This window comes from Erinaceus europaeus, chromosome 14 (genome assembly GCF_950295315.1).
Source record: "Erinaceus europaeus chromosome 14, mEriEur2.1, whole genome shotgun sequence".
NCBI lineage: Eukaryota > Metazoa > Chordata > Mammalia > Eulipotyphla > Erinaceidae > Erinaceus > Erinaceus europaeus.
Window position 1 is genome coordinate 101,199,357 of NC_080175.1, and position 27,243 is coordinate 101,226,599.

At 55.1% G+C, this 27,243-nt stretch overlaps 2 protein-coding genes and 2 long non-coding RNA genes across 10 annotated transcripts in view; 2 read left to right on the top strand and 2 right to left on the bottom strand.

The window, feature by feature from the left end:
- RUBCN (rubicon autophagy regulator) overlaps window positions 1–13,879 on the bottom strand; it is a 74,178-nt gene extending 60,299 nt beyond the window's left edge. For all 4 annotated transcript variants that reach the window (XM_060172226.1, XM_060172225.1, XM_060172224.1 and 1 more), the window contains exon 1: window positions 13,754–13,879. In XM_060172226.1, the coding sequence (XP_060028209.1) occupies window positions 13,754–13,818 (65 nt within the window). In that variant the 5' untranslated portion in view covers window positions 13,819–13,879. The remainder of the gene's footprint in view (window positions 1–13,753) is intronic.
- Window positions 7,386–11,759, bottom strand: LOC132532847 (uncharacterized). Its single transcript, XR_009544790.1, has 2 exons — window positions 11,477–11,759; window positions 7,386–7,929 (listed from the first exon to the last, which is right to left on the bottom strand). It is a non-coding gene; the product is annotated as an uncharacterized LOC132532847 (long non-coding RNA).
- Window positions 13,880–16,989: 3,110 nt separating the features above from the next.
- Window positions 16,990–20,327, top strand: LOC132532845 (uncharacterized). Its single transcript, XR_009544784.1, has 2 exons — window positions 16,990–18,206; window positions 20,132–20,327. It is a non-coding gene; the product is annotated as an uncharacterized LOC132532845 (long non-coding RNA).
- Window positions 20,328–23,237: 2,910 nt separating this feature from the next.
- Window positions 23,238–27,243, top strand: part of FYTTD1 (forty-two-three domain containing 1) — a 28,884-nt gene continuing 24,878 nt past the window's right edge. For all 4 annotated transcript variants that reach the window (XM_060172215.1, XM_060172216.1, XM_007538139.3 and 1 more), the window contains exon 1: window positions 23,238–23,468. In XM_060172215.1, coding sequence (XP_060028198.1) covers window positions 23,366–23,468 — 103 coding nt within the window. In that variant the 5' untranslated portion in view covers window positions 23,238–23,365. The remainder of the gene's footprint in view (window positions 23,469–27,243) is intronic.

Consider the following 27,243-nt stretch of genomic DNA (forward strand, 5'->3'; position numbering starts at 1 on the left):
GACCTGGCACGTTATGATCGGGCCCTCCTCAGTCGCTATCGAACAGGCCATGGCCGGTGCGCCACTATGTTCCATCGCTGGGGAGCCAGAGACGACCCGAACTGCCCCTGCGGCTCCAGACAGACTATGACCCACATAGTCAGCGACTGCCACCTCTCCAGATTCAAAGGAGGTCTCGAAACTTTACATCAGGCTCAACCTGACGCTGTTGACTGGCTGCGGAAGAAGGGCAAACGCTAGAAGAAGAACTGGTGACGACGATGACAGTGACATAATGAAGTCAGAGACGCAGCGTCTGGAGCTTGAGGCACACACTGAACAGTGTTGGCACTCAAGCACGAGGTCCTAAGTTCAGTCCCCGGCATCACGCATGCCGCAGTGACGTGCGGTGTGTCCTACCCTTCTCTCTGTTGTGAATGAGTAAGTACTGTAATGCGGTATCTGTGAAGCGAAATGAATGAGAGATGTGCCAATGTGCCCAGGAGAATTCCTGATCACGTGACAGTTCTGGTTTTGATACTTTGAGCCACCACTGTACTGTTTTCATAGTGGCTATGGCAACTGACATTCCTACCAACTGCATGTGAGGCTTTTCTCTTCTCCAAATACAAAGTGACACTTGTCACTTCTTGTCCTTTATATTTATCTATTGTTTAAACAGCTTTTATTTATTTATTCCCTTTTGTTGCCCTTGTTGTTTTTCATTGTTGTAGTTATTATTGTTGTTATTGATGTCATTGTTGTTGGATAGCACAGAGAGAAATGGAGAGAGGAGGAAGACAGAGGTGGGGAGAGAAAGACAGACACCTGCAGACCTGCTTCACCACCTGTGAAGCGACTTCCCTGCAGGTGGGGAGCCGGGGGCTCAAACCAGGATCCTTATGCCGGTCCTCGCACTTTGTGCCACCTGCGCTTAACCCGCTGTGCTACCACCCAACTCCCTTTATCTATTTTTTAAATATTTATTTATTTATTCCCTTTTGTTGCCCTTGTTGTTTTATTGTTGTAGTTGTTACTGTTGTTGTCGTTGTTGGATAGGACAGAGAGAAATGGAGAGAGGAGAGGGAGACAGAGAGGGGGAGAGAAAGATAGACACCTGCAGACCTGCTTCACCGCCTGTGAAGCGACTCCCCTGCAGGTGGGGAGCCGGGGCTGGAACCGGGATCCTTACGCTGGTCCTTGTGCTTTGCAGCACCTGCACTTAACCCACTGTCGCCCAACTCCCTATATTTATCTATTTATTTATTTCTACTTTTACTTATTTATTGGATAGAGACAGAGAGGAACTGAGCAGAAGGGGAGATAGACGCCTGCAGCCCTGCGTCACCACTCACAAAGCTTTCCCCCTGCAGGTGGTGAGCGGGGACTCGAATCCAGGTCCTTTCACCTTGTGAGAGCACCGAACCCTAACCAGTAGACCACCAGGAAGCACGTCCTTTCACCTTGTAACATGTGTGCTCAGCCAGGTAGGTAAGCCACCACCTGGCCCCACCTCTTGTCTTTTTTATGACAACCCTATTTACACATGTATCTTCCTATGGCTACAACATGCAATCTGTGAGGACTGGGGAAGTGGAGAGCCCTGTGCGCTAGCTGCACCCCGCCAGTCACTATCAAGTGGCCGCCAGTGACTTATCAAGTCCCCCAACATGAGGAAGATGCACCCAGGCTTGAGATGGGCATTAAAATGCCACTTACTGTGGTGCCGTGAGACAATGGCGTCAGAGACCGACTAGCTGACGGGCACCAACGTGGCCTCCTCGTGTGCCCGGCACAGCTTCTGCCTTCCCACAGTGCAGTGTCAAGTCTCGCAAGCCGGGGCCAGCCGGTGAGTCTGCATGCCAGTGTCTGAGTCACCTGCAGTGACCTTCCTGCCTACAGTCACATCCCAGAAGCACGTTGGTACGAGGGCTTGACTCTAAGATTATACGAGGAACCTTGAGCACAGAGACCAGCCGACAAATTCTCTGGGCAAAGGTAGAAAGTTTGCTTTCCTCCCCATTTTAATGAAGTCCCCTGAGAGGATATCGCTATGAAGCATGGCTCACTCTAAGGCACGCCAGACCCTGTGTACATGCGGTATACTCATGTAGAAGAAAATAAACCTGGACAATTTGTTTGCCTGGATAATCTTTTCTTTAATTTTATTTATTATTGGATAAAGACAGAGAAATTGGGAGTCGGGCGATAGCGCAGCAGATTAAGCGCATGAGGTGCGAGGTGCAAAGCGCAAGGACCAGCATAAGGATCCCGGTTCGAGCCCCCGGCTCCCCACCTGCAGGGGAGTCGCTTCACAGGCGGTGAAGCAGGTCTGTAGGTGTCTGTCTTTCTCTCCCCCTCTCTGTCTTCCCCTCCTCTCTCCATTTCTCTCTGTCCTATCCAACAACAACATCAATAACAACAACTACTACAACAACAATAAAAAAAGGCAACAAAAAGGAAAATAAATAAATATTTAAAAAGACATAGAAGTTGAGAGGGGAGGGGAGATAGAGAGGGAGAGAGACAGAGAGACACCTGCAGTCCTGCTTCACCCCTTGTGAAGCTTCCCCTTCCAGGTGGAGGACTGGGGGCTTGAACCCAGGTCTTTGTGCCCTGTAACGTGTGCACTCAACCAGATGCACCATCACCATCTAGCCCCTCCTAGCTAATCTTTTAAATTTTTTTTCCCACAAGGATTATCACTGGAGCTCCGTGCCTATACTATAAGATTTTATAAGATAATGGGGGGATAATTCCACACCACTCCCCCCATCAGAGCTCTGTGTCCCCATCCCCTCCAGAGGAAACTGCAGTGGTCTCCCCAAGATCACAGATAGGTTGATAATTATTTCTATAACTATACAAATATATATATTTTTAAAAAACTTTGTAAAGATGAAACTGTAAATCACCAGAAAAGACTTCTTGGGCTGAAAGAATCTTGGGCTGAAAGGGACTTTCAATGCCACTAAGTTCTCCATGGAAAGAGTTAAGTTCCTGCTTTACGGAGCCCAAACATAAGGAGATAAAGTAATTACTGTAACACTGAAGGAGCAGGAGACTACCATCTTTAATTTGTGTTTAATTCTCTTACCTGGCCCTGTATTGTGTTTATCATTATACAGTAATTTAACCCACAAAGTATACAGTAAGATATTTAGGATGCTATTATTGTAATCTGCTCAGAGAGAAACCTACTTGAGATCAAACAGTCTCTCCGCTCTGGGGAGAGCTGACACTGGCCAGTGTCATTCCTTTAGTAACTGAAACAGAATCTCTGTGTCTGGGGAGAGTAAACAGTGAGTGTTGGTGGGCTTTGTAGCATTACACCTGTTGAGCAAACGCTTTGCCAATCAGACCAAATCTGAATGATATCAGATTCAGTGCATTGCAATGATGAGCAGGTTAAACAAATAAATAAAAGAAAACCCCTCACTTCAGACATAAGAAACCTGGGGAGGGGGAGTTGATGGCATAGTGGTCATGCAAAGAGAATCTCATTCCAAAGTTCCAGGCTCCAAAGCTCCAGGCTCAGTCCCACCCCCACGCTCACCACTGTAAGCCAGAACTGAGCAGTGCTGGGGGGCAGGGGCACCGGTGTCAAAACCTAACCTCAGGCCATGTACAAACCCTTCAGGATGAAGTTCAAAACCCTCCACCCTGTGGACCCAACGTAAATAGCAGTCTCCCCGTTCAAGGCAACCTTTCCTCGGCCTCAGCAGTCTCTGTAACTCCCAGCTCACGCCGACGCCGGCTCCACTCAGACCTTTCCGCTGCGAATGCTGGTTTCTCGTCCCGTGCAGGGCAAAGGGTCAGCCCTAGCTGCAAAATTCCACACAGCCTGGCCTAGCGCGCCTCACTGTTAGAGCACGCCTCACCTTTAGCATGCGCCGTCAATCGCGCACTCCTCCTGGCAGTCCTCTCGCTTCGCACCAGGCAAACAACAGCAAAGGGAACTGGAAAGCTTTTTCTTCCCAGCGCCAGAGCCTCAGGCACACACAGTCCCACTGGCCCTGAGCTGATTCGTCTCATTCTCTCTTTTGTAATGTGTTCTTTTTATTTTTATTTAATTACTGGATTGAAATGGAGGGGGAGGGGGAGGTAGAGAGACAGAGACACCTGCAACCCCTGCAGGCGGGACTCATTCTATTGCAAATCTTTTTTTCTTTTTCCCAGAGCCCTGCTCAGCTCCAGCTTCTGGTAGTGCTGGGGATTGAACTGGGGACCTTGGCTGCTTCCAGCATGAAAGGCTCTTCGCATAGCCACTGTGCTGTCTCTCCAGCCCCACTCCCTTTATTTCAGACCTGCGCTGAGGGAGGAGAAACACCACGGCACAACCTGAGGAGCCGGCCTGGTGTCATTCAGCGCTTCCACAGGCTTCTGGGGCTCTAACACAGATCTCCACACGTGGTCAGGAAACGTTCTACTGGGTGAGCCATCCTCCATCCCCACAGACCATGTTTAAGACATGGAAGAATTAAAACCAGATGCAAGACAAAACACAGTGGAGTAAACCTAGCTATTTCAAACACGATAGCCAATCTAACAAACAGTAAGAAGAAACTAAGATATGAAGAATATCAAGGTCTGTTCAGGGTAAAAGTCACTAAGACATCTGCTCTATTCCTTCCGTTGGGTTCCTGCTTATTAAGCAGTTTGTCCCGCTTTATATCTTAACATCTTTCATCTACCAGGCTGCAGATGCTGCCATGACGCCACCCTGCCCTCCCTGGGCAGACGCCCTCACCCATGTGTCCTGGAGCCTCCCCTCCCCAGAGCCCTGCCCCACTAGGGACAGAAAGACACAGGCTGGGGGTGTGGGTCCACCTGCCGACACCCATGTCCAGTGAGAAGCAGTGACAGAAGCCAGAGCTCCCACCTTCTGCTCCCCATAAAGAATCTGGGTCCCTGCTCCCAGAGGGATAAAGAACAGGGGAGTTTCTAATGGAGGGGAGGGGACAGGAAGCTCTGGTGTGGAACTGTGTGGAATTTGTCCCCCCATGATCTTCCAATCTTGTTACTCAGTATTAAACCACTATTAAATTTTTTAATCATTAAGAAAGACTAAAGAAGGTGGAGTGGTCATACAATCCCATGTGCTAGGACCTGGGTTAAAAGCCTTAGTCTCCACCTGAAGGGGGAAATTCAAGAGCCGTGGAGCAGTGTTACAGGTGTCTCTCCTTACCTCTGTCTCCCTCACCCTCTATCAAAAAAGAGGGGTTGGGAGAAACAACATAATAGTTACACAAAGGGGGCCGGGCAGTAGCACAGCAGGTTAACCGTACATGGCGCAAAGCGCAAGGACCGGCATAAGGATCCTGGTTCGAGCCCCAGCTCCCCACCTGCAGGGGAGTCGCTTCCCAGGCGGTGAAGCAGGTCTGCAGGTGTCTGTCTTTCTCTCCCCCTCTCTGTCTTCCCCTCCTCTCTCCATTTCTCTCTGTCCCATCTAACAAAAACGACAGCAATAACAATAATAGAAACAGTTACAGAGCGTAGACAACATAATGGTTATGCAAACAGACTCTCCTGCCTGAGGCTCCAAAGTCCCAGGTTCAATCTCCCGCACCACCATAAGCCAGAGCTGAACAGTGCTCTGGTTGAAAATAATAATAATAATAATAGAAACAGCAACGATGAAACAACAAGGGCAACAAAAGGGAAAAAAAATGGCCTCCAGGATCAGTGGATTCCTAGTGCAGGCACCGAGCCCCAGCAGTGACCCTGGAGGCAAAAAATATATATATATAGTTACACAAAAATAATCTCATGGCTGAGGCTCCAAAGTCCCAGGTTCAGTCTCCTGCAGAGCCACAAGCCAGAGCGGACAGTATTCTGGTTAAAAGGAAAAAAGAAAAGGTGGGGGGGAGATGGGGCGAAATCCTTGGGGGGAAAGCAGATTAAGGTCTGCGCTGGCACTACTCAAGACTTCCGGTGATGCCGGCAATGTTCTGGGTCCATCCTGTCCAGTGTGGGAGCCACTAGCTAGAGTCTGTAAGTATTCAAATTTGAGTAGCCAGACAGAAGAAGTACAAAGTTTGATCATTTGAGTTCATGTAAACTCAAATGCCACCATGTGGCTAGAGGTTACCATGTCAGACAAAGCTCATCTAGTCACCCAGGTAGGTGGATAAAAAACTTCAGAGAAGGACGACAAAACGAAGCGTTTAGTGGAAGAAATGATGGAACCGACGTAGCAAGGACAGACAGCTGTGCATCGAGGAGAGTTGAGGCCCTGATACCAGCCGTCACGCCTCCTCTTCCAGGGCTGGACAAGGGCTTTTCCCCCAGGAGCTCAGAGTAGACCCAGGGGAGTTGGAACTAGTAACCAGACTAGCAGTGCACAGGGCTCAAAAAACGTGATCTTTTTAAAAAATTTAATATTATCTTTACTTATTTATTGGCTAGAGAGAGCCAGGAATTGAGAAGGGGGGAGATAGAGAGACAGAGAGACACCTGCAGCTCTGCTTCACCACTCACCAAGCTTTCCCCATGCAGGTGGGGACCGGGGCCTTGAACCCGGGGCCTTGCGCACTGTAACATGTGCACTCAAGCAGGGTACACCACCCGGTCCCTACCATGTGGTCTTTCCACTTGGCTACAAACCTGCATAAGCTGACATACCCTAACATGGCCAAAGGACAAAGGGACCAGAGCGAGCAGGAAGCAAAGACGCGTGACAGCGGAGAGAGGAAAGTGCAGCGTGGCGACACTGGCGCGGCCCTGCCTGCGAGAGCAAGCGGGAAGCAAGGACGCACATGACACCGCAGGAGGCTCGGCCCAGCACTGCTCGCTCCCTGAACACAGGCTCATCCACCAACTCAATGGCTTTTTCCGTGTTTTTAATGCTTTTATTGTCCTTATTGGCTAGAGACAGAGAGAAATTGAGAGGGCAGGGGGAGACAGAGAGACAGACACCTGCAGCCCTGCTCCACCACTCGTGAAGCTTTCCTCCTGCAGGTGGGGACTGGGGGCTTGAACCGGGTCTTTGTTCCTGGTAACATGTGCACTCAGCCAGGTGCGCCACCGCCCGGCCCTCCAATTCAGTGCTGACACTGTGCCCGGCAGTGGGCTAACGATGGTTAAAGCAGAGACCCCGTCGGGTGTTCAGAGTGGGATAGAGGAAACAGGCCCACGCATGACTGAGCTACAAAGTGAGAGGCGCCAGGCTCGAGAATTGGAAAGGCGGGGCAGGGGGTGGCACTCTTGTCACTATGCAAGGACCTGGGTTCAAACCCCTGGTCCCCACCTGCAAGAGGAAAGCTTGAAAACTGGTGAAGCAGGGCTGCAGTTGTCTCTCTCACCCTCTCTCTCTCTCCCTCCCCTCTCATTTCTGGCTGTCACTATCCTGTAAGTAAATAAAGATAACAAAAAAATAAAAGAGAGAAGTAGAAAGGGCAGGGTAGGGTGCTTCTACAGAACCTTTATTTAAAGAACAGCCCAGAGGTCTCAGGACAAAAGTGAGGCGAGGGGAGGGACGCAGAGGACCAAGAACAAGACCTGTGAGGCCGTCGTGTGAGTCAGTGAGAGCCTGCAGCTGCTCAGGGTCCACGGGCATGCTGACTGAAGGAGGGCCAACGGACTGTTTTCAGCAAGAAGCCTGCACGTTTCAGAGCAAAGAGTCATCACAAAACTGCTGCTGAAGCAGTGGAGCGGCTGGTGGGCAGCACGGGAGCTGTCTGGGACGGGGCCGGATGCAGATGCCTTTGGTCAGAGCCTGTGTCCATGGGGAGTCGCCACCTGGCCAGCTCCTGTCCTCTGAGACGTCCCTCGAAAGTGGTGGCCCAGCCCGGAGCACAGGTTTGGGCACACGACGAGAGACTGACACCAGAACAGGACTTAACCAAGCAGCCTTTTCGTCCTCTTCATCCTTCTCCCTTCTCCCTCCTCCTTCCTCCTCTTCACTAAGGACAAGCCGTGTCAAGCAGTAGGACTGAGGTAAACGCAGCTCTACTTGGTGATGAAGGAAATGGACAGTTCCGTACGCCGGCAGCTTTCAGAAATGGAACATCTCTATTGTCTCCTTTTTACCAGAGCCGTGCTCAGCTCTGGTGGTGTGGGGGACTGAACCTGCCACTTTGGACTTGGGCGTGAGAGTCTCTTTGCAGAACCATGATGCTGTCTCCCCCACCACAAAATTTTCATTCTTCAAATATAAAAATGCTGTTGTCTCATAGAATTTTTTTTGAAACAAGAGTTGTCTCTGGGGCTCGGTGTTAGCATTGTGAATCCACCACTCTCAGTGGCTTTTTTTTTTTTTTTGGTAGACCAAAGAGAAAATGGGGGGGGGGGGGGAGTAGATGCCTGCAGACCTGCTTCACCACTTGTGAAGCAATCTCCCTGCAGGTGGGGAGTGGGGGCTTGAATGCAGGTCCTTGTGCCTGGTGCTACTGTGCTTAGCCAGGTGCGCCACCACCCAGGCCCTCTCGCCAAATCTGTTTTCTGAACTGAGCATTTAATCGGCCACAGGAAGGTTAGTCTACAATGCTCAGCCTCTCACTGTCCCTCCCTCCTGGGCTATTCTTCAGCTGCCTATTAAGAGCCAAGGAGTCAGGGTCCAAGAAGTGGCACAGAGGGTCAAAGACCTGAGCTCTCCAGCCGGCCTCTGAGACCCGGCCCCAGCAGGGCACGTGCCAGGGTGCGTGCTGCGGTTCTCCATTCTCGCTCACTAACAGGAAGCACGGGCAGGGGCACACCCAGTTGAGTGCACCTGTCGCCAAGCTCAAAGGCTGGGGGCTGAGCCCTGGCTCCCCACCTGCAGGGAGGAAGCTTCACAAGCGGTGAAACGGTCAGCATCTATATGTCTCCCTCTTTATCTCTCGCTTCTCTCAATCTCTCTCTGTCCTAGCAAATCAAATAGAAAGAAAAATGAAAGAACTGGTTGTCCAGAATGGTGGGTTTATAAGACAGGCACCAAGAATTAACTCTGGTGGCAATGAAAAACAGTAAGCAAACCCTTTTTCATAAAAGTCATTTAAGGGGGGTGGAGGGAATAGAAAACAGTTCTGCAAACAGACTAGACTCTCTTGTCGAAGGCTCTGAGGTCCCAGGTTCAATCCTCCTACACCACCATCAGCCAGAGCTGACAGGGCTCTGGTAGGATAAACCAAGCTATGGAGATCATGAGTATTACTATACTCCACATTATTCTGAGTGAAGAAGGCACCAACAGGGGGCCAGGTGGTGGTGCGGCGGGTTAAGCGCACGTGGCACGAAGCGCAAGGACCAGTGTAAGGATCCTGGTTCGAGCCCCCGGCTCCCCACCTACAGGGAGGTCGCTTCCCAGGCGGTGAAGCAGGTCTGCAGGTGTCTGTCTTTCTCTCCCCCTCTGTCTTCCCTCCTCTCTCCATTTCTCTCTGTCCTGTCCAGCAACAATAACAGCAATAACAACAACGATAATAACTACAACAGTGGTAATCAATAAGGGCAACAAAAGGGGGAAAATGCCTCCAGGAGCAGTGGATTCGGAGTGCAGACACCCAAACCCCAGCAGTGGCCCTGGAGGCAAAAAGATGCCCGCGTCAACACAGAGTGGGTTACGGTAACAGCATCCAGGCTTTAGGGCCCCGGCGTCAACACAGAGTGGGTTACGGTAACAGCATCCAGGCTTTAGGGCCCCGGCGTCAACACAGAGTGGGTTACGGTAACAGCATCCAGGCTTTAGGGCCCCGGCGTCAACACAGAGTGGGTTACGGTAACAGCATCCAGGCTTTAGGGCCCGCGCACCGGTCAGGTGTCCACACTACAGTGCACAAGACTGGATGCCAGCCCCCACCCCACCTGCAGGGGGAAGCTTCCCGTGTGGTGAAGCAGGGCTGCAGGTGTCTCTCTGTCTCTCCCCCTCTATCTCTCCCTTCTCAGTGTCTCATCTGGGCATCTCTGCCTGCAGGCAGGCACAGTGCAGGCGCTCGAGTAGGCCAGGTCGCCTGGGCTCGAGTCTGGGCTCCACCGTGACTCACAGCGCAGCCTGGTGCGTCATTTACCCTGCCCAAGGTTCTAGTCCCGAAACCGCATGGGGGCCCTGCTGCTGTGGTCTCCGTCCTTCCCTCCCTCTCTGTTTCTGTCTGTCCTTCTCAGTGAAAAAGTGGCCCAAGAGAGATGGAGTCAGACATCTGTGAGGCCCTAGCTGTGCAAATATAAATAAATAAATAAATAAATAAAGGAAGCAAGCAAACAGTCTCTCTCCTGCCCCGTCTCTCCTGCAGGAATTGGTGGAAGGAAATAAAACAATGACCTTGGGTAGGGGGCGCCCAGCGGAGCTCACAGGGTCTGGGAGCTTGGTGTCCCAGGTCCCACCCAGGGCACCACGTAACAGACTGAGCTCTGGTCTGTCTGTCTGTCATGAAAACAAACTATTACAATAACCATCTTCACAAATAGTAATCCTAACCTTGTGTGAATGTATATGGGGTCTTCCCCTGGGAGCAGCCCACAGACATCTGAAGAAGACAGTCAAATAGAAACGAGCAGAAACGGGAACACGGAAAAGGGAAGTGAGAGGTTCAGCCTCACGAAACACATTCCCCAACGTCTGGCCAGTGCAGGCCTGGACTGTGCACAAAAGATGCGCCACCTGTCAACTTACGACCTTGCTAATCACTCTTAAGTCATTAGTAAAGATCTAAAGAAAGAAAAGGTGTGTCGCCCTTCACGAACAGCCCGGTCTTCATGAACTTGACTGTCGGTGCCTCCTCAGGGAACCTGCCTACAACCTCTGGACCACAGCTACTCCAGAGAACACCACTGCAGCTCAGTGTTTTCATTTGTCATTATTGTTGTTAAAATATCTTATTTCTTGGGAGTCGGGCTGTAGCACAAGGGGTTAAGCGCAGGTGGCACTAAGCTCAAGGACCGGCGTAAGGATCCCGGTTCGAGCCCCCGGCTCCCCACCTGCAGGCAGGTCCCTTCCCAGGCGGTGAAGCAGGTCTGCAGGTGTCTGTCTTTCTCTCCCCCTCTCTGTCTTCCCCTCCTCTCTCCATTTCTCTCTGTCCTATCCAACAACAACGACATCAATAATAACTACAACAATAAAACAACAAGGGCAACAAAAGGGAATAAATAAATAAAATAAAATATTTAAAAAATAGTTTAAAAATATATATATCTTATTTCTTTTAATGAGAGAGAGAGAGGAGGGGAGGGAGGAAGGGAGGAAGAAAGAGAGAGACAGAGAGGAAGCCACAGCACTGTTCAGCTCAGGCCAAGGACGGTGCTAGGGACTGAGCCGGCACCTCAGAGCCTCAGGCACGAAGGCCTTTTGCAGAACCAGCATCTGATCTCCCCAGTAGCAGCAGTAGTAGTTCCCCAGTAGAACTCCCTGTAGTTCAACGTCTTGAAAAGATAAGCAAGGCTGCCGCAGGGGGCTGGTGAACATCCAAGTCCAAGCTTGTCCCCACACACTGAGGAAGCTTCTTACGGTGTCTGTCTGTCTGTCTGCCCTCCACTGCCTGCCCCCGGCTTCCACGTGCTGTGAGCTCAGCGGCACGGACACAGGTACCTGGGAAGCTGCTGGGCTGCATTCTACGACGGACAGGATGGGGGGCGGGGAGACAGAGCCGTCCTGACGCACTCACTGGCCCCTGACAGGTGCCTCAGCACACACACTGCCTGTCTGTCTGTCTGCCTGTGTGTCTGTGTGTCTGCCTCTCTTTTTTCCCAGAACGCTGCTCAGCCCTGGCCGATGATGATGTAGGGGATTGACCCTGGGAGCTCAGAGACTTGGGCAGGAGTCTCTTTGCATAACTATTATGCTGTCTACCCCGACATTCCGACCCTTCCCTGTCTGCTCTCTCTCCCCCCTCCCTCTCCCTCTCCCTCCCCTCTCCCTCCCTCCCCTCCTCTCCTCTTCTCTCTCTCTCTGCAGCAACTTTGAACAATTCTTATAAGGCAGGTTCAATTGTTTGTTTGTTATCAAAACCTGTTCAGCTTGGGTGATTGGTGGTGCAGGAAATTGAACCTGGGACCACAGGCAACCGTCCTGAAAGTCTTTTTGCAGATCCCCTGTGCGGACTCCCGGCCCGCACACCATGTCAAGTCTCAGCATCACGCCGGGGCTACCCTGCACCATCCATCTGCTGCACGGCGTTCCGTTTCTTCTTCCTCTGTGTCTAAGCTTCCAAGTCACTCCTGACGTGTCACCTTTGATCCAATTTCTTCCAACATTCCAAGGTGACCTTTCTTCATTCAGGACCCCAAAATCAGTGCCAGGTCTCACGGGGCATCAACACAAGTCATATCCCCAGACCCTGCAGTGTCCCTGCAGCCCTGTCAGCGCCACCTGCCCTGCCCCAGGGTCCTGCACAGAGTCCCTGCGGCCCTGTCAGCACCACCTGCCCTGCCCCGGGGTCCTGCACAGAGTCCCTGCGGCCCTGTCAGCACCACCTGCCCTGCCCCGGGGTCCTGCACAGAGTCCCTGCAGCCCTGTCAGCGCCACCTGCCCTGCCCCAGGGTCCTGCACAGAGTCCCTGCGGCCCTGTCAGCACCACCTGCCCTGCCCCGGGGTCCTGCACAGAGTCCCTGCGGCCCTGTCAGCACCACCTGCCTGCCCCGGGGTCCTGCACAGAGTCCCCGCGGCCCTGTCAGCACCACCTGTCCTGCCCCGGGGTCCTGCACAGAGTCCCTGCAGCCCTGTCAGCGCCACCTGCCTGCCCCGGGGTCCTGCACAGAGTCCCCGCGGCCCTGTCAGCACCACCTGCCCTGCCCCGGGGTCCTGCACAGAGTCCCTGCGGCCCTGTCAGCACCACCTGTCCTGCCCCGGGGTCCTGCACAGAGTCCCTGCGGCCCTGTCAGCGCCACCTGTCCTGCCCCGGGGTCCTGCACTGGGCTCCGAGTCTGTGCCCAGCTGCGACGTTTCCCCGCCACACCACAGCTGGCCCTGGGCCCCGGCTTCTCCTTCCCTCCCTTCTGCAGGTTTAAATGCCTCCACACACGTCACCTTCTGCAGTGGGTCCCCAGCCCCGCACCCATGCCCCCCCCCCCGCACCCATGGCTCCCCTGCTCCCCTTTCCCCCAACACCCATGTCCCCCGCACCCATACCCCCGCACCCATACCCCCGCACCCAGGTCCCCGCACCCATGTCCCCCGCACCCAGGTCCCCGCACCCTGTCCCCGCACCCAGGTCCCCGCACCCAGGTCCCCGCACCCTGTCCCCGCACCCAGGTCCCCGCACCCAGGTCCCCCGCGCCCCTGTCCCCCGCAACCCTCTCCCCCGCACCCTGTCCCCGCACCCTGTCCCCGCACCCATGTCCCCGCACCCTGTCCCCGCACCCATGTCCCCGCACCCTGTCCCCGCACCCTGTCCCCGCACCCTGTCCCCGCACCCTGTCCCCGCACCCAGGTCCCCGCACCCAGGTCCCCCGCGCCCCTGTCCCCCGCACCCTGTCCCCGCAACCCTCTCCCCCGCACCCTGTCCCCGCACCCTGTCCCCGCACCCATGTCCCCGCACCCAGGTCCCCCGCGCCCCTGTCCCCCGCACCCTGTCCCCGCAACCCTCTCCCCCGCACCCTGTCCCCGCACCCTGTCCCCGCACCCATGTCCCCGCACCCTGTCCCCGCACCCTGTCCCCCGCACCCTGTCCCCGCACCCTGTCCCCGCACCCATGTCCCCGCACCCTGTCCCCGCACCCTGTCCCCCGCACCCTGTCCCCGCACCCATGTCCCCGCACCCAGGTCCCCCGCACCCTGTCCCCGCACCCTGTCCCCGCACCCTGTCCCCCGCACCCTGTCCCCGCACCCTGTCCCCGCACCCTGTCCCCGCACCCAGGCCCCCGCCCACCTGCTCTCCTCCGGCAGGCTCTCGGGGCAGTTGCCCGGCTCCATCCCCGCGCCCTCGGGCCGCATCCGGCAGAGCGCGGGTCCCTCCAGCCGCCGGCCGCTCGGATGCGGAGTCTCAGGGCGGCGGCCCCTCGGAACCGGCTCCCTTCCCGCCCCACCGGGCGCCGCCGCAGCCCTGCCGCCCTCCTTCCGGCCGCGGAAACTACGGCTCCCGGCAGGCCCCGCGCGCCGCTCCCGGCAGGCCCCGCGCCCGGCAGGCCCCGCTCCCGGCAGGCCCCGCGCGCCGCTCCCGGCAGGCCCCGCGCGCCGCTCCCGGCAGGCCCCGCGCGCCGCTCCCGGCAGGCCCCGCGCGCCGCTCCCGGCAGGCCCCGCGCGCCGCTCCCGGCACAGCCGGAGGAGCGCAGAGCCGAGGCCGCCGGCGGCCGGTCCCTGCACGCCCCTGTCAATGTTTTATTATCTTTGTTTGTGGGACAGAGACCGCCAGCAGTTGAGAGGGAGGGAGGCAGAGAGGGAGCGGCCCGCAGCACCACTCGCAAAGCTTTCCTCCCGCAAGTGGGGCCTGCGGGCTCGAACCCGCGCCCTCAGCCAGGGGCGCGCCACCCGGCCCCGCGCCCACAGCGCCCAGTGCTCCCAGGCGGCCTCCCGTGTTCGGGGCGGTGTGGAGAGGACAGAGAGACATGGAGAGAGGACGGGAAGACGGAGAGGGGGCAGAGGGGGACAGAAAGACAGACACCTGCAGACCTGCTTCACCGCCTGGGAAGCGACGCCCCTGCAGGTGGGGAGCCGGGGTTCGAACCGGGACCCTTGTGCCGGTCCTCGTGCTCTGCGCCACCCGCGCTTAGCCCGCTGCGCCGCCGCCCGGCCCTGTAAGCAACTCTAATAACGTGTGCGACAAAACGTAGGGGACTTGTGGCCTACATGGGACCTGGGACAGACACTGAATCAGTGCGTTTTTATGCACAGGCGCACAGTTTGTGCTGTCTCCGGGAACCTGAAATGCTGCCTCACCTGCGGGGCATGGAATTCCCCGTGTAGAAGAAGGGCAGCGGCTCCGGGCTTAGAGCAGCCGCCGTGTCCAGACAGAGTTCCTCGGCGTCCGCCGCAGAGCCTGCTCCCGGCAGATCTAGGAAGGCTGTGGTGACAGCAGCTGTGGTGAGAGCAGCTGTGGTGAGAGCAGCTGTGGTGAGAGCAGCTGTGGTGACAGCAGCTGTGGTGACAGCAGCTGTGGTGAGAGCAGCTGTGGTGACAGCCGCTGTGGTGACAGCCGCTGTGGTGACAGCCGCTGTGGTGACAGCCGCTGTGGTGACAGCCACTGTGGTGAGAGCCGCTGTGGTGACAGCCGCTGTGGTGAGAGCCGCTGTGGTGACAGCAGCTGTGGTGACAGCAGCGGCCGTGTCCAGACAGAGTTCCTCGGCGTCCACCGCAGAGCCTGCTCCCGGCAGATCTAGGGAGGCTGTGGTGACAGCAGCTGTGGTGACAGCAGCGGCCGTGTCCAGACAAAGTTCCTCAGCGTCCACTGCAGATCTGTTCCCGGCAGATCTAGGAAGGCTGTGGTGACAGCAGCTGTGGTGACAGCAGCTGTGGTGACAGCAGCTGTGGTGACAGCAGCTGTGGTGACAGCAGCGGCCGTGTCCAGACAAAGTTCCTCAGCGTCCACTGCAGATCTGTTCCCGGCAGATCTAGGAAGGCTGTGGTGACAGCAGCTGTGGTGAGAGCAGCTGTGGTGAGAGCAGCTGTGGTGACAGCAGCGGCCGTGTCCAGACAGAGTTCCTCGGCGTCCACCGCAGAGCCTGCTCCTGGCAGATCTAGGAAGGCTGTGGTGACAGCAGCTGTGGTGAGAGCAGCTGTGGTGACAGCAGCTGTGGTGACAGCAGCTGTGGTGACAGCAGCGGCCGTGTCCAGAAAAAGTTCCTCAGCGTCCACTGCAGATCTGTTCCCGGCAGATCTAGGAAGGCTGTGGTGACAGCAGCTGTGGTGACAGCAGCGGCCGTGTCCAGACAAAGTTCCTCAGCGTCCGCTGCAGATCTGTTCCCGGCAGATCTAGGAAGGCTGTGGTGAGAGCAGTGGCTGTGTGCTTCTCCCCAGGGCACATCGCAGTGCCTGTGTGCGGGAGCACGGGTGGCTGGGTGGGTGGGTGGCCGACCAGATGAACAGCTCTCTCATCCCCCAGAAAACTGCAGGCAGAGCTTTGTCCACTCTCGGCCTCGGACAGCTGCTGACTTGTGGGAAGACCCCAGTCCTGCTATCTCGCCTTGCCTCGTGTCTCCCTCTTCTGAGTGCACAGTCGCAGAGGGACATGTTGTGTACACAGGTGTGACCGCCACCCAGAAGGAGCGCGTGCCCGTTAGCACACCTGGGGGTCTGAGAAATCCATGTCCGCTAACTTCCGTGGGGGAAGTCGACCGTTCCCAGATTTGAAACGGAGCTCAGCCATAACCTTTGGAGAGCACGACTGCCCACTACCTACAGTGACTCCTGCTTGCTTTATTTCCCCCTGGCAGCGTGGTGACTGACTGGGGTTCTGAGACCTTCTGTTGTTTTCATTGACCAGGACAGAGAGAAATTGAGAGAGGAGTGGGAGAGAGAAGCAACCCCCCTGCAGGTGGGGCGCGGAGGCTGCAGCTGGGTCCTTGCACTTAGTGCCACGTGCGCGTGACCCCGAGTCTGAGACTCTCCAGTAAGTGCGAGACCCCTTAACACACAGAAGCAGGTTCCATAGGAGACAGGCAACTTGGAAATGGGGCAACTTCAGTTGGGGGGTAAGAGAAGAGAAAGAGAGTATAGTTTGGGAGCCAGGCGGTAACGCAGCCGGCTGAGCACACGTGGCACACAGCCAGAGGACCAGCATAAGGGTCCCGGTTTGCCGGCCGGGCTTTTCGGGCGGGAGGCAGACGGTCAGGGACGCATGGCTGAGCCGGGACACAGTTCATCTTTATTGACGAGCCAGAACGCAGTGCAATCAATCAGTCTCCTTTTATTAGAAAACCCTGTCCTTTATGTCTCCTGAGGCGGAAGTGTCAGGAAGAGGAAGTTCTAGGATAGGGGTGGGGAGAAGGAAACAAGTGCGGGAACCAGTGGGGATTAAAGCAGGGCGGGTCTCAAACAAACCAGTGATTATGTAAACAGACCACAGCGTTAAGCAATACAAGCGAACCTAACGTGATGGTCAGAACAGAAGGTCCTCGAAGCAGAATTAGAAGCAGACCAACACCGGTTCGAGCCCCCGGCTCTCCACCTGCAGGGGAGTCACTTCACAGGTGGTGAAGCAGGTCTGCTGGTGTCTGTTTTCTCTCCCCGGTTTCCCCTCTTCTCTCCATTTCTCTGTCCTATCCAACAATGACAACATCAATAACAACAGCAATAATAACTACAACAACAATTTTTTAAAAAGGGGCAACAAAAGGGAAAATTAAAAAAGTATAGTTTGTGGTGGGGATGATTTTGTGTTGGGATATTTATCATCAGGATTATGATACTAAAGCACAGAGCACGTACAAACTCTGAATCCATAAACTCTTCATAAAGTGAAGGCTGTAATTTGCTGCTCCTCCCTGCAGCTTCCCAGGTAAGCAGATTGTGAGCTTGTTTCCAGTGAGAAAAGGAGAGAGTGGAGGAACATGGCTCGTGCTTGCAGGGTTTAGAACTGTGAGCTACTGGAAATAACTATGACATGAATCTAGTGTGGCTATTTCCTTATTTTAGCACGAGTTTGAGATCCACTTCCCCAACTTAACACAATTATTTTTATTTTTAAAAATAGTTATTCCCTTTTGTTGCCCTTGTTTTTTTATTGTTGTAGTTATTGTTGATGTTGTTATTGATGTTGTCGTTGTTGTTGGATAGGACAGAGAGAAATGGAGAAAGGAGGGGAAGACAGAGAGGGGAAGAGAAAGACAAGACACCTGCAGACCTGCTTCACTGCCTGTGAAGTGACTCCCCTGCAGGTGGGGAGCCGGGGGCTCGAACCGGGATCCTTGTGCTTTGTGCCACCTGCGCTTAACCCTCTGTGCCTGACTCCCTAACTTTATTTAATAGGACAGTAGAAATTTAGAGACAAGAGGGAGAGAGAGACCTGTAGCCCTGCTTCACCACTCGCAAAACTTTCCCCCTGCAGGTGGGGACTGGGGGCTTGAACCCAGGTCCTTGAGCACTGTAATATGGGCGCTCAGCCAGGTGCGCCACCACCCGGGCCCCCAGACTATTTTTTTTTTCAATTTTTAGAAAATTTTTGTTGTTTTGATTTGTTTGGTATTTTACCAGAGAACTGCTGAGCTCTGGCTTATGGTGGTGCAGGGGACTGGACCTGAGATCACACTGATTCTCAAGGCGACAATGGCGCGCTCGTGCGGCCGGCAGCTTCTCCTGGCTTCTCTTCAGTGGACAATGTGGATGCCGTCACTTCTCCTCTTGTAGATGTGCTGCTTCATGTGGAAATCAAGGCTGGTGCCACCAAGGTGGGTTCCTGCTGCCAGGAACTTGAGGACACCCTCCTCCTCCTTCATTTGCAGGACATCAAGGGCTCTGGACACTGAATTTCCCTTTTAAGTTATGACAGGAACCGAGAACAAGGCTGTATAGCCCCGTCTGGGCACACCGTCATTTCTATAACCCGGTTTCCCTCATTCTCAGCAGTCCAGGAGAAGTGTGCAGAGTGGAATAGCAGTAAAATCCAGCACTTAGTTGTACTAAGAACAGACACGGTTCTCTCCTTGACGTATGATACATCGTTCTGCTTTTACTTCAAAGTTTCCTTCACAAGTGATGGTTTTTTAAAATATTTTTATATTTATTTTCCCTTTTGTTGCCCTTGTTTTTTTATTGTTGTAGTTATTGTTGTTGTTATTGATGTTGTCGTTGCTGGATAGGACAGAGAGAAATGGAGAGAGGAAGGGAAGACAGAGGGGGAGAGAAAGACAGACACCTGCAGACCTGCTTCACCACCTGTGAAGTGACTCCCCTGCAGGTGGGGAGCCGGGGCTCAAACCGGGATCCTTGTGCCAGTCCTTGCGCTTAACCCGCTGCACTACCGCCCAGTCCCCAATTGATGTTTCTTGCACCCCTCTGTAGGTGTACCCTCAATTGAATTCATGCTTAAATGACTGATTATATGTTGATCATGGGGAACAAATAGCTTGAATTTTACATGTTATTTATAACACTTAAATGTAAAGAAAAATAACCAAAACACCTATATTTCCCCAAGAGAAGACTAGCCACACTAGCAAAGAAGTCATGGTTCTTTATTTTCAGATGGAAACACAGGTCTGTTGTCTCTTGGTTTTTTTATGCTACAGATAAGGTAAATATTTGAATTTTTATTGTTAAAGTAACCCAAGAATTTTTTATTTTTAAGCTTTTACATTTATTATAATTTTATTAGTGATTTAATATTGATTTATAAAATCACAGGATGGCGGGGGGACATCTCCACACGGTCCCACCACCAGAGTTCTGTGTCCCCAGCCCCTCCACTGGAAGCTGCAGTGCCTGGAAGTCCCCAGGCTGCAGTAGGGCTGCCGGCTGTTTCCACAGCTGTCTGTCTGTCTGTCTGTCTGTCTGTCTGTCTGTCTGTGCATATTGCCTTTTATTCCCCAGGGCCCCGTCTTCTCGTCCTTTCCAAGTCACACCTGCACCTGTTACTACACCCAAATGTGCCTCCCTGTTTCCTCTTCTCTCCGGGTCCTGATGGAATTGGGGTTTGTTGGTATCTTCTAATTCTGCTTTTAAAAACCCCTTCTGTTTCATTTGGTTTAAATCCCCCCTGCTTAACACTGTATTCTATTCATATAACCACTGCCGTCTATTTACATAAATCACTTTTACATTTACATAAAGCACCACCTTCCCTCCAGGGCATTGGTGGTTTAGTGGTAGAATTCTCACCTGCTCCACCCCCTCTCCTTGTCACACCCTGATCCTCTCCTTGTCACACCCTGATTTTCACCAGTCACTTTTCTCTCCACCCTCTCTGCGTCACATCCTGTTCACACCCTACTTGGGAACTATATATAAATACAATATTGTTTGTTTTAGTTAGTTGTTAGTTTAGTCTAGCTTGGTATAGATTGCGCTGCGTCCTGCATGAATAAAGAGATACTGCGTACAGCTCAACCATGAGTCCCTGGTCATCTGTCTCCCATCAGTGAAGCTCAGCCCGACGGGTTCAGAGCCCTCCGGTCACCTTCCCCTGACATTTCTCCCCTCTGGGAGCAGGGACCCAAATTCTTTATGGGGAGCAGAAGGTGGGAGTTCTGGCTTCTTTTTAAAAATTATCTTTATTTATTTATCGGATAAAGAGAGAAATCGAGAGGGAAGGGGGAGATACAGAGGGAGACACCTGCAGCCCTATTTCACCACTCATGAAGCTTTCCCCCTGCAGGTGGAGATCAGGGGCTCGAACCTGGGTCCTTCTGCATTGTAACGTGCACTCAGCCAGGTGCACACTGCCTGGCCTTCTGTGATTGTTTCTCAGCTAGACATGGGCATTGGCAGGTGTATCCATACCCCCAGCCTGTTTCATCTTTCCTGAGTGTAACCCAAGAATTTTTATTGCAATAAAAATTTTTTGACTTGCATTTAGACATGAAAAGGGGAACTGGGCCACAACATATTGCATTAATAAAATTGGGAAATAAGTTATTAGTAGATGCAATGTATTTAAGAAGTATTTTAACATGGGGCCCCAAAAGAAATAGAAAAATGTATCCCTGGTTTTGAAACCATTCGTGACATAAAGCAGACTGCTATCATTTTGAAATAGTTTAGACCACTGGTTCATTTCTAAGCAAAAGGATTTTGGGAGAGGTGGAAGGTGGCAAGATTTCTAGATGTCTTAGCTTCCAGCTGCTCTGAGGATGAAATAAGCTACACGAGTCTACAGACAGTACAGCTACTTGGAGCGGGTGTGAGGAGAAGAGAGGACACGGCCCCTCTGTGCCGGGAAGGGCTGGCCCAGAGCAGTGAGTGTGTGAATGACTTTTGTGCCTGAGGCTCTAACGGCCCAGGTTCAATCCCCAGCCAGGGCTGAGCAGGGTTCACAAACCAAATATTTAAAATGAATAAATGGGGGTGAGGTGGTGGCGCACCTGGTTGAGTGCTCACATTACAGGGCACAAGGACCCGGGTTCGAGCCCCTGGTCCTCACCTGCAGGGGGAAGCTTCACGAGTGGTGAGGTGGGGCTGCAGGTCTATCTGTCTCCCTGTCTCCTCCTCTCTCAATTTCAGGCTGGCTCTATCCAAAAATAATTAAAACATTAAAAAAATAAACCTTTAAAAGTTAAATAAAATAAATAGGCAAAAAAGTGATGAAGGCAGGACTCACCAAATCCTGTGCAGACAGTTAGAAGCAAAGGAAGGAGCCCTGGGCCCTTGCCAGAGGCTGAGAGGGACCAGGCACGGAGAGGCCTTCCACGCTGTCCACGGGCACCGGAGGCTGAGGGTGCGGCTAGGCCGGCACAGGGCTCTGCAGCAGACGCTCCTGCCCCAGGCTCCGAGGCCCCGGGTTCAGTGCCCCGCACAGTAGTAACAGTAATAATAATAATAATAATAACAATGGCTCTGCAGCAGACGCTCCTGGCCCAGGTTCCGAGGCCCCGGTTCAGTGCCCCGCACAGTAGTAACAGTAATAATAATAACAATGGCTCTGCAGCAGACGCTCCTGGCCCAGGCTCCGAGGCCCCGGGTTCAGTGCCCCGCACAGTAGTAACAGTAATAATAATAATAATAACAATGGCTCTGCAGCAGACGCTCCTGGCCCAGGTTCCGAGGCCCCGGTTCAGTGCCCCGCACAGTAGTAACAGTAATAATAATAATAATAACAATGGCTCTGCAGCAGACGCTCCTGCCCCAGGCTCCGAGGCCCCGGGTTCAGTGCCCCGCACAGTAGTAACAGTAATAATAATAATAATAACAATGGCTCTGCAGCAGACGCTCCTGCCCCAGGCTCCGAGGCCCCGGTTCAGTGCCCCGCACAGTAGTAACAGTAATAATAATAATAATAACAATGGCTCTGCAGCAGACGCTCCTGGCCCAGGCTCCGAGGCCCCGGTTCAGTGCCCCGCACAGTAGTAACAGTAATAATAATAATAATAACAATGGCTCTGCAGCAGACGCTCCTGGCCCAGGCTCCGAGGCCCCGGTTCAGTGCCCCGCACAGTAGTAACAGTAATAATAATAATAATAACAATGGCTCTGCAGCAGACGCTCCTGGCCCAGGCTCCGAGGCCCCGGTTCAGTGCCCCGCACAGTAGTAACAGTAATAATAATAATAATAACAATGGCTCTGCAGCAGACGCTCCTGCCCCAGGCTCCGAGGCCCCGGTTCAGTGCCCCGCACAGTAGTAACAGTAATAATAATAATAATAACAATGGCTCTGCAGCAGACGCTCCTGGCCCAGGCTCCGAGGCCCCGGTTCAGTGCCCCGCACAGTAGTAACAGTAATAATAATAATAATAACAATGGCTCTGCAGCAGACGCTCCTGCCCCAGGCTCCGAGGCCCCGGTTCAGTGCCCCGCACAGTAGTAACAGTAATAATAATAATAATAACAATGGCTCTGCAGCAGACGCTCCTGCCCCAGGCTCCGAGGCCCCGGGTTCAGTGCCCCGCACAGTAGTAACAGTAATAATAATAATAATAACAATGGCTCTGCAGCAGACGCTCCTGCCCCAGGCTCCGAGGCCCCGGTTCAGTGCCCCGCACAGTAGTAACAGTAATAATAATAATAATAACAATGGCTCTGCAGCAGACGCTCCTGGCCCAGGCTCCGAGGCCCCGGTTCAGTGCCCCGCACAGTAGTAACAGTAATAATAATAATAATAACAATGGCTCTGCAGCCCCGCAGGGCTTGGGGAGCAAAGAAAGACAGCGGGAGTCTCAGGAACCTTCTCCAGTGAGCCTAACAGCCTTGGTTAACGACGACGGCTACAACAGTAACAGTAACAGCAGCGCAAGGGCGCGCGGCTGCAGGGCCTCCAGGGCCGCCGCGCTTCCTCCCGCCGCCGAGGGGCGCTGAGGGCCGTCCGGGCGGGGCCGCTCTGCTCCGCGCGTCTCTGTGGCCCGCGCCTGGGGCGGGGGTGGGTCGGCGTCACGCGCGTGCGCGCTCCGGGAGCAGCGGTGGGGGGGGTGCCACGCGCGCGCGCGTCTGGTAAAGGGGAGCGGCGTCGCGCGCGCGCGCGTGTCTGGTAAAGGGGAGCGGCGTCGCGCGCGCGCGCGTGTCTGGTAAAGGGGAGCGGCGTCGCGCGCGCGCGCGTGTCTGGTAAAGGGGAGCGGCGTCGCGCGCGCGCGTCTGGTAAAGGGGAGCGGCGTCGCGCGCGTGCGCGTGTCTGGTAAAGGGGAGCGGCGTCGCGCGCGTGCGCGTGTCTGGTAAAGGGGAGCGGCGTCGCGCGCGCGCGTCTGGTAAAGGGGAGCGGCGTCGCGCGCGCGCGTCTGGTAAAGGGGAGCGGCGTCGCGCGCGCGCGTCTGGTAAAGGGGAGCGGCGTCGCGCGCGCGCGTCTGGTAAAGGGGAGCGGCGTCACGCGCGTGCGCGTTCCGGGTGCGGCGGGGCCGCGCGCGAGGAGGCGGCCTGCTGCGTCCGGCCACCCCGGCTGACCGCTGTGGTCCAACGTCCGCAGCCATGAGCCAGTTTGGCAGCCGCTTGGTGGGCGCCGCTGCCACACAGTCTCCTCCAGCGAAAGGCCGGAGCGATGAAAACCTTGACAAAATCGATATGTCTCTGGGTGAGGGCCGCGGAGTCTGAGGGGAACAGGGGGCCTGAGGGCCGCGGAGTCTGAGGGGACCAGGGGGCCTGAGGGCCGCGGAGTCTGAGGGGCCGAGGGGCCGCGGAGTCTGAGGGGACCTGAGGGGCCGCGGAGTCTGAGGGGACCGGAGGGCCTGAGGGCCTCGGAGTCTGAGGGGACCGGGGGGCCGCGGAGTCTGAGGGGACCTGAGGGGCCGCGGAGTCTGAGGGAACCGGGGGGCCGCGGAGTCTGAGGGGACCTGAGAGGCCGCGGAGTCTGAGGGGACCGGGGAGCCGCGGAGTCTGAGGGGACCTGAGGGGCCGCGGAGTCTGAGGGGACCGGGGAGCCGCGGAGTCTGAGGGGACCTGAGGGGCCGCGGAGTCTGAGGGGACGGTGGGGGGGCTGAGGGCCGCGGAGTCTGAGGGAACCGGGGGGCCTGAGGGCCGCGGAGTCTGAGGGGACCGGGGGGCCGCGGAGTCTGAGGGGACCTGAGGGGCCGCGGAGTCTGAGGGGACGGTGGGGGGGCTGAGGGCCGCGGAGTCTGAGGGGACCGGGGGGCCTGAGGGCCGCGGAGTCTGAGGGGACGGTGGGGGGGCTGAGGGCCGCGGAGTCTGAGGGGACCGGGGGGGGGGGGGGGGGGGGGGGCCTGAGGGCCCAAGGCATCCGCATTTCGCGGCTGGGGGCGGGGCTTGCGGGGAGCGGCTAAGGGGACGCACCCGGCTGAGCGCACAGGTTACAGCGCAAAGCCCCTGGTTGGTGTGGGCGGGGCTGCACCTGAGACTGGGGGCGGGGGCTCCTCAGTTCCCCGCCGTGGCTCGAACCTGGGGCCTTGTGCTCCAGGCTGCGCTCCGCCTGCCTGCAGCCCCGTCTCGCTTCCCGGAGGAGAAATGGAGGAGGGGAGTCAGACCCAGCAGGCCCTGCCTCGCCGCTCCGCTCCGCAAGCTTCCCCTGAGAGTGGGGAGTGGGGCTCGAACCCGGGTCCTCGCGGATATGAAGCGGAGTTGTGGTCCAGTCGGATGAGGCGGCGGGGCCCCCAAACCGCCCGGCCTCGCCGCGCCGCAGGACGCTCGGTGCTGTGCTCTGTCCGCAGAGAGGGAGGCGGAAAACAGCTTCGGTGAAGCGGCTCTGCTTTGCCGGCGCTGCACTCGCGCAAAGACCCAGGGAGCACACTAGCCGCGGCTGAGTGCCGAGAGGCCGTCTGACTGACCCGAAAGCGCCGCGGATGCGCGTCTGCAGGCCGCCTCCGAGAGACCTGACTGACTGACTGACTGACCGACCGACTGACCGGGCAGGAGCCCCTCGCGTCTCCAGCTCCGGCCTCACGTGCCCACGCTCGGTGTGACGAGGGCTGTTGAGCCGCCGCCTGAGCGCTTGCTGCTGGCGCCCATCCTGCCTTCCTTCAGATAGGAACCGCGTCGCTGCCTTAGCGACGCTTTGGCCGGAGGATCAGAGGACAAACGCCTAACGTAGAGCCTGTCAAAGCGCAGGGACCGGCACGGCGGGAGGATCCCGGTTCGAGCCCCCGGCTCCCCACCTGCAGGGGAGTCGCTTCCCAGGCGGTGAAGCAGGTCTGCAGGTGTCTGTCTTTCTCTCCCCCCGTCTGTCTTCCCCTCCTCCCTGCATTTCTCTCTGTCCTATCCAACAACGACGACAACAGTAATAACTACTACAATAAAAAACAACAAGGGCAACAAAAGGAAATAAAGAAAAAACTTATTCTTCCTCCCTTCTTTATAGATTCAAGGTCTTAAAGCAGTAAAGAGTTTTCCTGCAGTCGGTTGGGCGGCGCAGCGGGTTAAGCGCACGTGGCGCAAAGCGCAAGGACCGGCGTGAGGATCCCGGTTCGAGCCCCCGGCTCCCCACCTGCAGGGGAGTCGCTTCCCGGGCGGTGAAGCAGGTCTGCAGGTGTCTGTCTGTCTCTCCCCCTCTCTGTCCTCCCCTCCTCTCTCCATGTCTCTGTCCTGTCCAACAACGACGACATCAACAACAAAAGGAAATAAATAAATAAATAAATGTAAAGGAAGACGGTGTATCTGGCTGGTTTTGCCTTTGCTGGTCGGTCACACTTGACTCTTGGGGAGTGCGGGGTGCGCCGCCACCACAGGCCACCACAGGCCTCACGCACTGGACTGGCGGGGAGGGGAGGGGAGGGGAGGGGAGGGGAGGGGAGGGGAGGGGGAGGCGGGTCCGCCTGAGGCGCTGCGTCTGCGCTGGGCGCGGGGCTGGAGAGAATGCCAGGGAGGCAGGTCCGCAGGAACCTGGAGGCTGCCGGTCCTCCGTCCGTCGGTCCGTGTAGGAAGGAGCCCGGAGAGCCCGGCACTAGCTGGTCTTAGTTGGGAGTCTGGGGAATGGAGCTGCACTCCAAAGGAGTCCTGGATCACTTCATAGTGTTCTTGCTCGCCTGTGGTTTCTGTGCCACATCGTGAGGGTTCCGATTGAATTGTGTACTTTGGCTACTTGCATGTTTGTCTCCATCGACAGTTTTTTTCTTTTGCCTCCGGGGTTGTTGCCGGGGCCTGGTGCGGACGCTGCAAATCCGTTTTTCCTTTTATTCATTCCATAGGACGGGGAAATTGAGAGAGAGGGGTGCAGACAGCTGCACCCCTGCAGGTGGGGAGAGGGGGCTCGAACCTGGGTCCTTCTGCCTGGTAATGTCTGCACTCAACCCGTTGCGCCACCTCCGACCCCACATCAGCAGTGTTTAAAAAATATTTTATCTCAACTTTTGTGTAGAGACAGAGATGTGCGGGGCAGGGCAGATAGGGAGAGAGAGAGAGGGGCACCTGCAGCCGCGCTTCACCGCCTGGGAAGCTTCCCCCTGAAGCTGGGGCGGGGCCTTGAATGCAGATCCATACACAGGGCCTGGACCCCCATCAACAGTTTTTACTTTTATTTTTTTGTTGTTTAACCAGAGCACTTTTGAGCTCTGGCTTATGGTAGTACCAGGGGATTGCAACCGGGGTATCTGGAGGCTCTGGGATGAAAATCGTTTTGTGTAATCCTAATGTTATTCCCCCCCCACACACACCATCAACAATTTAAACTTCGTAAAAAAAAAATGCGCTGGATTTTAGTTTTCTTGTTTCTTTGGTAGCGCAGCCTGCCACATTTAGTTATAGTACATAAGCATATGCTTAATATTTGCTGAGCTGAAATGAACTTAGAAACTTGGGAGTCAGGCGGTAGCGCAGCCGTGGCGCAAAGCGCAGGGACCCTCGGAAGGATCCCGGTTCGAGCCCCCGGCTCCCCACCTGCAGGGGAGTCACTTCACAGGCGGTGAAGCAGGTCTGCAGGTGTCTGTCTTTCTCTCCTCCTCTCTGAATTCCCCTCCTCTCTCCATGTCTCTCTGTCCTGTCCAAGAACGACTACAACAATGAAAAACAACAAGGGCAACAAAAAGGAGAAATAAATATTAGAAACTTAGTCTTTTGGCTGACTGGTTTGTTTTTTTGACTTTAGATTTTTAATATAAGGTGGTCATTTTTGAAAACCGGAAACATGTGATTAAGGAAAGTATGAGTAGGGGGGAATACTACAAATGACAACTCTTCATTAACTGATAAAATCTGTCTCGGGCTGTTGCTTTGGATTTTTCTTATGAAACCCGTTTCAATGATCCAACCATGTTTACTGATATGAACTTCTATGTTTTGATGAATATTATCCTCGTATGAAAAAACTTTCAGGGAGTCGGGCAGTGGCGCAGCGGGTTAAGCGCATGTGGCGCAAAGCCCAAGGACCAGCGCAAGGATCCCAGTTCGAGCCCCCGGCTCCC